Source organism: Colletotrichum aenigma (assembly GCF_013390185.1).
Source record: "Colletotrichum aenigma strain Cg56 chromosome Unknown KSG_Cg56_contig04, whole genome shotgun sequence".
NCBI lineage: Eukaryota > Fungi > Ascomycota > Sordariomycetes > Glomerellales > Glomerellaceae > Colletotrichum > Colletotrichum aenigma.
The window spans coordinates 4,148,380-4,161,643 of record NW_023500910.1 but is presented as its reverse complement, the minus strand read 5'-3'; the positions used below and the strand labels follow the sequence as shown (position 1 = coordinate 4,161,643).

The following is a 13,264-nucleotide window of genomic DNA, read 5'->3' as shown; positions in this document are numbered from 1 at the left end:
CCTGATAAATCTCTCAAGGATTGCACGGCAAGACGGGTCAGCAGCAGCTGAGAAACTGTGGATTGAAGTTGACAACACAGTGAATCGTTCAAGGTCTTTAAATCTGGCCAATGCTGGAGACCTTGATACCCAAATTCGTCAAATGTTCACCTTTGAATGGCAACATCTACTGCCAAGGTCTTGGGACGTTTGGGCTACATCACCCATCTCGACGAGCCCCTCATACACTTTCACGAATAGAGCATGGCCGACACATGAAGATTGAAGTTCGTCGAGTTGGTATCCGTCACTGCGCGGCCCTCCGTATTCTTCAAAAAGCAGTTCCCAGAGAACCTCGAAACCAAGTCGACAATGTCAGCATGGAACTGCACCCCAGCACAACTCTCAGACCCGCTCTTCCGGTTCGCGTTGAACGAGGAGCACGCCCTGAGACAATCTTCCAGCGACCACGAAACGACAGCGATGATGTCGATGCCGTCGCCGTTGTTGTCCACCCCGCAGTCGAGGTCGTAACTTGACAACTGACCGCCTGCCGTGATGGAAGCGGTGGTCCCTGAAATACTGGGACAGTCGAGCGCCAGCAGTCCGGACGTGGGCATCGATATTCGGGTGGTGGTTGTGGGTGAGCCTGTCGCTGACGCTTTTGCTGAGCCTGACGCTGAGCCCGTTGCTGAGCTTGTCGCTATCTTGGTCTCTCTTAGGGTCGGAGTAGGAGTAGCTTGGGACTGTTGTGCAGACTGGGCGCCCCTGGATGCTTAACACTAGCTTTCTCATTTATGAGCGCGACGAGGGCGTCTGTCCCTCTCACCTCTGGGCGTTCTTGACCGCGAGCGAACCACCGACACCTCCGCCGACCGATCCCACGATGATGACCACTGCAAGAACCAGCGCGAGGTAGAATGTCGAGCGATGCAATCCAAATATCCTCCGAACATCAGAACCAGAACCCGGTGGAACTTGTTGGCTATACTGCCTGGCATCGATGCCGTGGTGGGCAGGCGTGGGCCAGTACTGTCCTGGTACGACCTCCGGCCCGTGATCCAACTCGTGAGCCACGATCTTCTCCGCCGGTTCCCTGTAGCCATTCATCCCGCTCACATCAATGAATATAAAAGCACATTGAGTATGTGGTGCAGTGATCGTTCGGGTTTGCTCTCGGAGGTCGTTAATTGGGGCGTTCGCAGTGTCAGCTGTGCCTCCCCCTCATGACACGCATCTTAACGCCTTCCTGTTCAGTCTAGGATGCGACACTAAATCAACACCTTTTGCATTTAAAATTAGATGAGGCCCAGCTGGAGAATCTCTTGGCAGATCCATCAGATACTGCGGTTGGAAGCTCTTCCAACATGTCTTAGCCGCCGCGCAGCTCCTCAACCCCTGCCAGCCTTGGATGTTTTCGTGTTGGTCCCAACCAGAGCCAAATTCTCCGACTACACAGGAGACGAACAAGAAACTCGGCTGATCCGTAATTCATTTGCCCCTTTTTTTCTAGAGCACTTAGATGGGAGTGTTTTGACACAATTCACCTTTCTGCCGTACTTCCCCGTCAGATACCGTTTCTGCTTAATTTGAGGAGGCTAGTAGTTAACCTGTTTTAAGGAATAGAAACAAGAGCACGTTATGAGAATATGCGAGCCCTCAACTGGGTTTAGACTAACACAACTGGCTTGGCCCCATCTTCCGAGCTCTAGATTCAAGCATCCATATCATGTAAGATGATACAGCCTCCATGTATCCGAGATAGGCGCTGGTTTTAAAGCTCTCACAGCAGGAGAACAAATCAACATAAGGCCTTTGTTTTTGTGGTTAAAGATTGGCTTAGTCTGACTTATGTACTTCTAGTCTCGTGCAGAAGACCAAAGAAACATCATGAGACCTGGAATTCTCCTGTGTCAAATGGGCGTTTGGACTTCGTTCATCCCGCAGGCATAAGATTTTTCTTCTACAGAATTTCCCTTGCAACGGAATGGATTTGGATATGTGAGAAGGGAGAGGTAAAAGAAAAGAGAAAAAAAAGCCCCGTTCGACCTTCGAGGGTTGAACTGAGAGAATCTTGGATTTTTACCAATGGTATCATTCATCAGAATGCTGCACTAAGCGGCCTTCTTCGAAAGACATGCGTGTGGTCAGAATTCGAAGAGCTGCTGCCTACTCTGGCCACTACCCACAAAGCAAGTAGCAAGGAGAAAGAGATAGTCAATGATTGACTTCAACACATGTAAGCTGTTCATACTCGTCGCGATGAGGTGTCTCATTTGCCCTCCCAGCTCCCGTCACCCAACTGGTCGCCCTACATCGTCACTCATATCTCACACCAAGCAACATCGTTCATAAAGTTAAAGTGAGAAGGGGGTATATCATTTCCATTACTTTTCGTCTCCATCGTCAACCCGCAATCAACTTGTCATCCGTCTCCAAGACCTTCTCCTCAACGCTCTTCTCGCCATTCACCTCCCCGTTGCCATTCTCCTTCGCCAACTTGGCCTTGTCCTTCTTGCTCAGCGAGACAGCCCCCTTGGCCATGGCCTCCTTCGGCAACGGCCTGATGATGGGCTGCACAACCCACCACGGCCTCGCACACCTCTGCACAGCCCCCTTGGAGCTCTCTCCGTCCTCGACAATCTCCTCCTCCCCCCCTTCACCCTCTGTCTCAAACATCTTCCCATCGCTCTTCTCATACTCGACCAGCCCGTCCGCCACCTTCCTCTCCACCTTGCTCAGAATCTCCTCGTACGCCTCCATGTCGCCCGCCCGGGCGCGCGCGAGCATGTCCCTGACGTCGGTATGTTTCGACACAAAGTGCCTCAACATGTGGAACATGTGCGGCTGCATCGCCGCGTAGTTTGGGTTATTCGTGCGCTCCTTCTTGCCGCTCGCCTTCTTCCCGGGCGTGTCCTTCTTCCTCTTCTTCCGCGCAGGCTCGTCCTCCTCAGCAGCAGCCTGGTCCATCTCCTTCATCCACGCCGTGTCGTCGCCAGGCACGAACAGCGGACGCCGCGCAGGCGGCTCCACGCCGGCCGCGTACCTGTGCAGAATGTCCATGTACCGCCTCATGACGGCGTCCACCCTCCACCCGCCCTTGCCGTCCCTCCCGCGCCAGTACTCCCTCTTCTCGACCTCGCTCCCGGGCTCGGGCTCCTTGCCGAAGATGGCCGGGTCGCTCAGGTTCCCCTCCGCGCTCATGATCCCGTCCGCGCCCGTCGCCTCCAGCGCGCGCGCCAGGTCCGCATGCTGCAGGATGTTCCCGTTCGCGAAGAGCACCGTTTCAGCCGGCAGCTGCTCGCGCAGCCACCTGATGATGCCCCAATCCGCCAGCCCCGTGAGGTGGCCCTTCTGCTCCCTCCGGCGGCCGTGCACCGTGACGATCGACGCCCCCGCCGCGAGCACGTTCTTGGCGTACGCGAGCGTCGCCTCCTTGGTGTCCAGGATTCTGATCTTGGCCGTCACGGGGATCGGCAGGTTCTTGTGCAGCGTGTTGATCAGCTTGAAAATGAGCTCCTGGTCCTCCTGCAGGAACGCGCCGTATTTGCCCTTGCGCGCGATGCCCTGCGGACACCCCAGGTTCAGGTCCACCGCGTCGCAGTACGGCGCGGCCTTGAGAGCGGCGCCCAGCAGCGCGTCCGGGTCGTTGGCGCAGAATTGCACGAACAGCGGCCGGTCGATCTTCGGGTTGCCATCGAGCCACGGCTCCGGCGTCGGCTTCGCCTCGGTGCCGCCGTTGGTCGCGGGGCGCACGGCCTGGAAGTGGCCGTCGCGGTAGTGCTCCGTGTCGTTGAAGATCCTGGCGTGGAACATGGGCGTGTATGCGACCAGGTTGGTCTGCTCTTCGGGGGTAAGGAACGATCGACTTAGCATTCGCCATGCCTACATAAACGCCAAGCTATCAGTCATGCGCCCGAGGCAACCGAGTTCATGGGAGGCCAAGGGAAAACTCACGAATTCAGATTGGTCCACCATGGGAGCCAGGATATACTTGGGGCTCCCTATGCTCTCGTAAAAGGCCCGACCGTGAAGCTTCGGCTTGACCTCCGCAGCGGCCTCGGGCCCCGCGGCGGTTGTGTCGGTCGCGTGTGTCGCCATTTTCGTCGAGAAGGAGCGGGTGAGCCGAATGATGGGAGGCGTCCGGAGCCTCCGTAGCCTCAGTAAAATCTCCAGAGTGTCGGTATTATCAGTCCAGCGGGCATGCGACCAAGTGCTGCATCGTCCGTGGGCGACTTTGATGGGTGATGGCGAAGGCGATAGGCGGGACACAAAAAAAAAGTTTTGAGCCTTGCGCAGGTGGGCACGAGGCTGAGAACTCTGAGCTTATCTGATTGGTGGGGCTGCGGGTCTCTGCCAATTCCCCCACGCACCCAAGGGGACCTCGACGCACGACGAATGACGTCGTCCCGCTGGTCCGCAAGGGGTAGCATGTACCGGGTACAACGAGGTGCCTGGGTCTCATCGCGCCGCTCGTCTGAATCTAGCACTGAGACGGTGTGTCAGACCAGTCAGGGCGCGTCAGGAGAACAAAGGACTTCGCTTGGTGGGTAGCATTTCAACCCGTCGTCACATGTAACCCGGGATAAAGTTTTGCAGGGAGGCAGTACGCTCTAAAGTATTCAATTCGCTGGAATGGTCGATACCAGCATCAAGACCTCGCTGAGACTAAAGCTGATTTTTCGAGATGAAAAAGCCACACACACACACACACTTTCTATCTGCCTCCTCTTGACTCCACGAAACTGGAAGGCTACGAACGCGAATGGAGCCGACAGATAAAGAAAACCCTATGACCGCCGACAAAGCAAATACAAACACAGAAAAACTCGACCGATTGTCGAGTGCGATGGGATCTCCGTAGAGTCCGCATCTCGTCCTCCAGAGGGCTTGGGCCCATCTGATAAAAAGTGTAAGAACAATGGAGGCTACCACCATTATCGCCATCGTGTCCCATGGTCCGTGTGATCGCTGCCCAAATGCAAACAGGCTTTTCGGCCCGTGTATGCACTGACTGGCCTGTGTATGCTGTTCTGGCTGGCCGCCAACTCCGAGTGTCGCTCAGCCCATCCGCAGAAAATTAATCGATGTCGGGCGGCCCTTCAGCCATTCCAGCCAGGCAATGGAAAATGCTGTCGAGTGACGACTGAGAACGCCTTGACACCGTACGATGCTGTTCCTGAACGCCGTCGAATGGTAAATGTAGTTCAAATACATGATGGGGTGGGTGTGCCCATCATCAAGAAGCAAAAGTTGGAAGATTCCGTCTTGCAGGCGTAGCCGTCGTTAGAAGAAGTGCGTGTAAATCTTGGAGTTTTCGTGAACTTCCATTTCCTGTGTGCTGTTAGCGTTTGCGAGTCTTAAAATTTCCTGCAATACCAACGTACCATCTTGAATGTATTGAGCTCCTCCTTGATCTGCTGAGCCAACATGGGCGTCAGGCGGTTGCATGTAGCAATCTCGCCCCTGCGATCATATTCTCCACTTGGCCATGTGTCGTGAAAGACGATTCTCGGTGAAAATGTCGCGTTCCTCTTGGTACCTCCGGAAGGCGTTCCAGGAGCACTCTTGCTGTCTTGGCGGAGTCTGAGAGCGGTCATGAAATAATCCTCGCTGCCAATGGCGACCGACCCCGAACGCTTGTGGCCTTGTGCCTCATCATTCGGCGTGCTAGGCGCGGTGGAAATGGGCGAGTCGGAGACATTGGGGATGGCGGGGAGTTCGAAGGGCTTGGCGCCATCGCGTGCTGGGCTGTTTGATCGGCCGTTGTGCTTGAGGATGCCTTTCCTGACAGCAGCTAGAACCTCGGCACGCTCCCTGTCGCCACCCACGATGCTCTTTCGACCGGCGCTGTCGGTGCCAGAACTTCCAGCACGCTCGGAAACCATGCTAGGAGTGTTGGAGACGTCCAGCGAGTTTCGCTCCAGGTGAGGGAACCCTGTACCACCGCCATTTTGTGCGCGGGGGTCAGGGTTGACGTTGACTCTTTCGGCCTCGACAGTGATCATTGAGACAGCGGCCTGGCTAGCTTCCGGAGCCATGGCATCGGCGGCAGGAACGCCAATAACGGACTTCGGTCGGAAGAGACCCACTAATGATCGCGTGCTCTTCTTCATGCCGCGACCCATCTTACGGATCATGATAGAAGCAGAAGACGCCGTCGACGAGATGGACAGATTGTCGGTCGATCCAGAAAATAGCCTTCCGCCGTAAATGTTGCTCCCGATTCCCCCCTCCTCCTGCTTCTTGGCGATGGCCGCCTGCTCAGCCTCGTACAACTCATCTGCGGTCGGGTCCTTGTGCAACTTCGATGCATCACCGGCGTTCACATTGCTGGGTTCCATCGGGGGTTCGGGACCAGCAGCTTTCTTGAAATCAGCGGCGCTACCAAAAGAAAATGCGCGGCGAAGTCGCGATGTCTTGCTCTTCGATTTCGTGCCATTCTGTTTGATTGCTGCGAGCTGCTGCGCGGCGGGGCTGCTGGCGTTGGCGTTGGATGCAGCCTGCTGCGGAGAATTTCCCAGAGAGGAAGGTGGTTTTTGGGGACTGGACTCGGTCGACATGGTCACCGGCTTGGAGAGAGGAGACGGAGTGGGTTGTCGCTTGGCCGCATCTGACGATGAGTTTCGTGGCGGGATGTTCACGATCTTGAGCTGGTCATGTTTCGATGAAGCATCATCTGGGGTTGAAGAAGACGAGGAGAGAGAGGGGTTTGCCGTGGGGGTGGGTACGCTACGGTTGGCAGACTGGTGGAAATAACCTTGTTAGCGATGGAACACTTCAGGATGGTCGGGCCAATGCGTGATTGGGCAATCCATCAGAGGGATGAGGCGAGAAGACGCATCAACAAAAACAGGTAATGCGGTGTGCGTGCAGAGCGAGATGCTTACCGAGGACGGCCGCGAATGGCTGCTTCGACTCGACGCGACGCTTTCTGCGCTGCCATTGCGAACATGCATGTTGGTGTCGGTGGGAGGAGCGAGACTGGAAACCATGCGAAGCGATTTTTCGTTGTTTTTGGGAGTTGGAACGCGGTCGGGACGGGAGGATTCTTCCGACTGAGCGAATTCCTGTGGGGTTAGCGGCTTGGGATAATCGGCAGAGTCTAGCGAATGCATGCTGCGCCGCCTCAGTCGCATGGTGTCCTCCGCCGGTCGATTCAATTGCATGTCATCAACCGCGCCATAATAACTGCTTGGTCTGCTCTGGAAAGACGCATTCCGGCTTCGCACTGACGCGCTCTTCTGGTCATTGGAGCCAGGTGCATTGTACAAATGACTAACGGTGGCCATGCCTGACCCTGAAGGGGCGCTAGTCTGGCGAGGCTGCTGTTGCTGGAGAGCCGGGCGCCTGTACCTATCAGGTGTCGTCTTAGCACCGGCGGCCTGAGCGAACGTCATTTGCGGTGTCGTGCTGCCGGCAAGATACGCAGATTGAGGTCTCTGTGCCTGGGGATTTGTGCGAGCGGCGGGGATGGCTGAATCGTCTCTGGATCCGCCCTGGCTCGTACCCATGTTATGGCTGTATGAAACGGAAGAGCTTCCAGTGTGACGAGACCGGTTGCCATCATGTCCTTGAACCATACCCTGTGTCGGAACAGCGGGAGAAGATGCCGTGCGATAACCGTTGCCATACTGCTGCCACTGGCCAGTCGTGTTCAGGCTGGGAGTGCTGGTGAAGGCATAGGGCTGGATGGGAGCATTACTGCCGCGGTAAACGCCTGATGCCCCCGAGAAGTTTCGCTGCGCCTGCTGGGAGGCCATGTACTGCTGATTTGCCTGAGCTTGTGCGGGCATCATGTTTCCGGATGATCGGGTCTGGAGAGTGACAGTGCTGGTCTGCTGGGGATACGTTTGAACCAACGCAGCCATATTCCAATCAAACGACAACTGCAAAGGTGCCGAACGAGTGCTCTTACGTCAACCTCGTTTTGCTCCTAGGTCAGGTCCAAGCAGACTTGGACGTAACGGCGACAGATGGTTATAGACGGGTGAACTAGCAAATTGCAGCTCAAATGCTAAGTACTGAAAATTAGTTGTTAGCCAAGATGTATCGCTTCCAGCAGCATATCCAGATGAAGCCATTCGTATGGCGAGGCTGCGAACACACACAAGCCTCGTTCGCCGTGAAAAGGTACAGGATGATTTGCGAGATAGGCGATGGACGAACCTTTTAGTTTCTCGAATGCAAGGGAAAGAAATATTTCTGCTGTATCCCGGGTGACCAATAACCGTGTGGGAGAAGTGAAGTTGGCGTGAGTGGTCAGAACTCGGGTGTGGAATGAAAGGTCGCCTGCGGCCAGGGGCAGTAACGGTGTCGTCGTGCCGAAGAGAGTAGACGCTTCACTGCTACCGCGAAGTCGTCGTCTTCGCCGTCGTCGACGAAGTAGTAGCCAAAATGGAAGAGGTGATCGACCGAGGGCAGAGAGAAGAGGGGATCAAGTGTCACGGAGACAACTCGAGTCGTAGCTAGCAATCGACCAAGAACATGGGAATGTCAGGGACTCGTATCCAGTTCGAAATCGTAACGCAGCAGTCGTCGGGAACGGAGAGGGATGGGTGATGACGAGTCAGGGCACGGGATCGTCTAATCGTTGTCGTCGTCGGCTATGGGAAGGAAGCTTTTCGAGAAGCTCCGTCGGGTTCACAGAGAGGAAGCAATCGTGAGAGGAATCGGTTGTGTTTTCGGTTTGTGGTTTTTCTTTGTTGTTGGGTTGGGAAAGACGGACGGGCGACACGCGGAAAGGAAAGGAGGCACAGTAAGAACGACGGTAAGAGCGAAGGACGAGTTGAGGTGTGATCGGGGGGACAACGTTGGACCGGGGAACTGAATATGGGGACAACCTAGGAAGCAGGACCCTGAGAGTCAGACAACCTCAGCGTTGGGGGGCGATTTCGTGACTTTTTTTTTGGACGAAAAAAAGGGGTCGTTGATGGGACGAATTGGGAATGATTTTTTTTTCCTTTGGGGGGGAAAGGGCTGAGGAGGCTGTGGTAGAGAAGGGGGACTAAGGGAAGGGGGGAGGGGAAAAGGGAAGGAAGACGAGATGGGAATTTTTTGAGGGGATACAGAGAGAGGAAGTCGGGTGTGAAGATGGTGAGGTGCGAGGTGAGTGAACGAGAGTCCTGGAAGGAGGAGGAGCACGCTGGACTGGAGACTGGAGACAGACACAGACGGTGGATAGGCAGGAAGGGTCTGGTCGAGATTGGAGACTGCCAGATGGGAAGGTTTTTGGCACTATCGTACCGATGCTGCATTGGCTTGCTGGAGCCAGACGGCGATGGAGTTCCACTTGGACCAAAGCATCCTGAGGGGGGACCCCGGCCGAGTGTCCACAGGCAGACTTACTGCACCACTGCCCACACCATGCACTCGTTCGACGTTCCTATTCGTACCCGCTACCTCGACTGGGGCCTGGAGCAGCGAAGAGCGAAATGTCCCGTCTACCCCGGCACCCTGCGATGTCCACGGCAGCCTGGGTGCCCTGTCCAGCGCCGCCGCCTCTGACTGGTCCAATTCAGCAGGTAGGGGACTTTCCCCCCCATTTGCTGGCTGCCATGGCCTTCGATGTGCAATTCATGCCATGCCAGGCCATGCCCCTTTCACTCAGCACTCTGTCCGCTGTTCATCAGAAGATATTACGGATATCTGCTCAGTTACTCAGTGTGCTGCTGTGGTTCCAGGGGCACCTTCCGTCAGCTTCATCAGCCCGCCTTCAGGACGCCCCTGCCTGCCTAGGTGCCTAGGTAGGTTTTCAGAATACACAACGCCGGGCCTCACACTGCACCGGGGCTCGCTCAACCACCTCTTTCCTCTCTCCTCTGCTGCTCGTCTCGTCCTCCCAGCAAGACCAAGACAAGACCTGTGTGAGACCTTCCACCACACAGGGGACCTCCAGGAAGCCCCCAATACGGAATGGTGCGAACGCGTCCCTTCGTCTCGGGGAGTTGTCTCTCGGCTTGGAGAATTTTGGCATTTTGCCATTGGGCAAACGGCCGAGAGGCGGCGAATCACGACCACGCTACCCCTTGCTCCTGGGCGACAGACATGCCCGCGTTCGACGCTCTCTCCTGAATGAGGTAAGCCGACGGTACTCTGTTAAAGGGAAACAAAACACACACCACAACATTGAACACGCCAAGGAACCGCCAACCTGCCCATGGGATTGGTCCGGCACCGTTTGGTGACGGCCAGATGGAGGCAAATGGCTGGATGGGATAGTGCAGCAGGCTGATCAGCACCACCAGTGCAGGCACAGGCGCTCACACTCACTTACGCAGGGCTTTGAAGCAACTGCAAAAGGCACATCATCAACATGTCCCGCAGACGCGCAGCAGCCCCTTTGAAGCACGGCCGACGCAGCTCATCAGCGCCAATTCCAACTTCAGGACTGACAGCTTCCTACCTGTCTTCCAAGCCTACCTACCAACAAGCATCACGCGGCATCACACGCACACGCAGGGCGCAGAGCACAGGCCCAGGCACAGTAAGACGAGAGATGAGAAGCTGCATTCAGGAGACGCAACGCCTCCTCCGACACAACAAATACACGTAATGGCAATCCATCGCCATCTGCCTTTGCGCTGAAACGAGGCACGAGGAGCGGCAACAAACGGCCCTCGTCTAGACCCAAGACAAAAATCTTCACACTAAGACCCCGAATCGCCTCCCTCCAGCCTCACATCGGGACCCCTTACGCAAGGTACACAGACAGTACAGCGAAGTCCTGCGCTGGGACAGAGCCAGCTATTCGGGATTGAGGCACACCACACACCACACACCACACCGCCGTCGCCCCAAAGCCTAGGGGACCAACTAGGTGATGCGCACCAACAAGTAGCGTACAGTCGTGGAGCACGAATACAACACAGTAGCTCAACCCTGCAGATTCCTCAACTCGGCCGGTCTCCCGTATCAGCAGCAGATCGCGCAGCTAAGCTCACCAAAACCAGGCTCGTCAACGCATCTCTCGGCGGAGGGCAAGACAGCCAGACCGCCACGGCGGTACAAACACATGCCTTACGAATCCTGCCCAGCCAATTACACCCGCCTCGCCTCAGTCAGTCTCTCTTGGCCAGTCCGGCCTGTATGAATATCTCTGCCTGCCTCTGGCCTCTGCCCCCCTCTTTTGCTGCAGTGCAGTGGTCATTCACCTGTTACGTGTGATGGGCCGGGGGATACGAAGAAAAAGGGAACGCTTTCCCCGTATTTGAGTTCGTGCTTACCCCACCGCAGTGGCTTCGCCTGGCTAAGATGGTGAGGTAATGCTACGTGCATATCGGAAGGGATGGCCTCCCCTGATCCGGGAAGGAAATTTCACAGGTCATCTCTCAAGTTTCGACACCCATCTCCCACTCCAGAGTCCACGGGGGCCCGACTGCGGAACGTGTGGATTGAGGCCCGTCTGGAGATGCTGCCGGACTTGGTTTGGTTGGTCAGGGCGTCCCAGGTGCTGGCCGACGGAGGGGGGAGCGAAGCCATTCACGATGGGCTCCGCAGCTCGGCCGCATCAGCAAGCAGCAGCGCCGCAGCCATCACGAACAAATCACAGACGGAGAAGCCCTGTCGAACGACGCACTTTATATCCGGACGTCCAAAAAAGAGTGTCCTGTCTTACGACTCCGTCCCAATCTACCTCCGGCGCATTTAATGGCCTGTTGAAGTCACTTGCTTGGCTCAGAATGCTGCACCACGGCCATGCCCAATTCTCGAGGCCGGCCGTTGAGGTTTGACAGCCTCCCATGACGTTGACTGAGGCCCGGCCTCCGATCCGATCTCAGAGTTTGCAGCTGCATGCCGCATCATCCCATGGTTGCCACATTTCTTGCTTTCATCCATTCTTTCTTCCTCACGCTTGTTCTTCGCCCTTTCGACCTTGAGCCTTAGCTCAATTTTATACACTATATTTAGTCCGTGGCCAGAGACCAGTCGGGGGTCCACCAAGTCAAGTAGGGACCAACGACCAACGGGCTGCCAGTGGCCCACGAGAGAGAGGCGGGCGATGGAGAGACATTCGAGGTATGATGTACGTGGGATGCACCGCGGCTTACATGCAAAAGGGAGGAGACCTCGCCCGGTCCACCAGGTACTTGTACCCGTATTGTATCTATGCCGCGAGTGGCGGCGACTACGAACCAGTGTACGGCTACGGCTACGACCACGACCACTACCTCGCCCACACGAGATTCCCACAGGCTTCAAACGGGGTCAACAACGATAACGGGGCGGGAATGACGCTAGCAGGCTAGTGGGTACGCAGCAACATGCTTGACAACAGGCCCTGATCGCTTCTGGCGGCGATGCGGCGACGGCCTTGCGGTCCCCTACAACTTTCCGGCGCCCCCTGCCGATGAGATGTGATGCTTCCGCGCGCTGACCACTGTGCAATTTGCCTTCAGGATGCAGTGAGGGGGATTATGGGGGCATGAGTAAACAATCCCATGTTATCTCCCCTGTGGAAGGCTGCATATCAAAGCAAGCTACGGACGCTTGATCCTGATGCCACTGCAGCAGCGCTAGCGGCACGCGTCTCTGGCGATGTGAAGTGAGTTGCGGTGAGTTGCTCTCTGCATTTCGATGCTGGCAAACCCCCATGAGGGGCTCCAACACATTACTCCGCAACGCAGTCTAGAAGCTCATGCTTTGGAAATGAAGTTTTCCTGTCAGCGACCAGAAGGGAAAAAATCCAGGCCAGGTCCCGCTAACATGGTTTTACAAGGAGCCGCCTGGTCGCCCGCAATCTGCTTCTTACATTGAAGGCTATGCTACCTACGCACAACTCATAAGCTAATGATACTTCAGCCTTGTGATGCTAGAAACTATTGAGCCACAGCTGGGTCGCTGAGCATAATACAGCACGCGACAGCAGAGCTATTTTGGCTGTCAGTGTTGCTTTTCCCGCCCATCCGTGCATTGATGCAGAGATTCGTGTCGCTGGCTAGTGCTGTTTGGACGATGCGCGCCCATGTCCTTGGTCCTGGGCTGTGGTGCTGTTCGCGATGAAGAGAATGTCAGCAGCACAAGACCTTGCGTTGCGCCTGAGGTAAGCATCCAGTTTAAGGTTGATCAGGCGATGCCGATGGTGTGTTCTGATGATGAGCAGCATCGAAAATAAGATTGAAGGACACGAACGACAAGATGGAGAATAGTCAAGCGATGAACGGCCTGAGCATTATCTCATCGAAGCCAGCATCTGTACTCTCTTTCCTTCAACCGCTGTCATTATTCCCGACAAAGCCTTCCCCAGGGAATAGCGCAATCAACACATCCCTGGCCGCCGCGCTCT

At 55.9% G+C, this 13,264-nt stretch overlaps 2 protein-coding genes across 2 annotated transcripts; both read right to left on the bottom strand.

Annotated features, from left to right (window-relative positions):
• Positions 1-230: 230 nt before the first annotated feature.
• Positions 231-1,089, bottom strand: CGCA056_v006955 (uncharacterized protein; the record flags this gene model as incomplete). Its single annotated transcript, XM_037322204.1, has 2 exons — positions 231-747; positions 809-1,089. 2 exons carry the CDS (start codon positions 1,087-1,089, stop codon positions 231-233), a joined length of 798 nt encoding a protein of 265 aa, XP_037179104.1.
• A 1,296-nt stretch (positions 1,090-2,385) lies between these two features.
• Positions 2,386-4,080, bottom strand: CGCA056_v006954 (tRNA-dihydrouridine(16/17) synthase; the record flags this gene model as incomplete). Its single annotated transcript, XM_037322203.1, has 2 exons — positions 2,386-3,864; positions 3,937-4,080. 2 exons carry the CDS (start codon positions 4,078-4,080, stop codon positions 2,386-2,388), a joined length of 1,623 nt encoding a protein of 540 aa, XP_037179106.1.
• Positions 4,081-13,264: the final 9,184 nt, after the last annotated feature.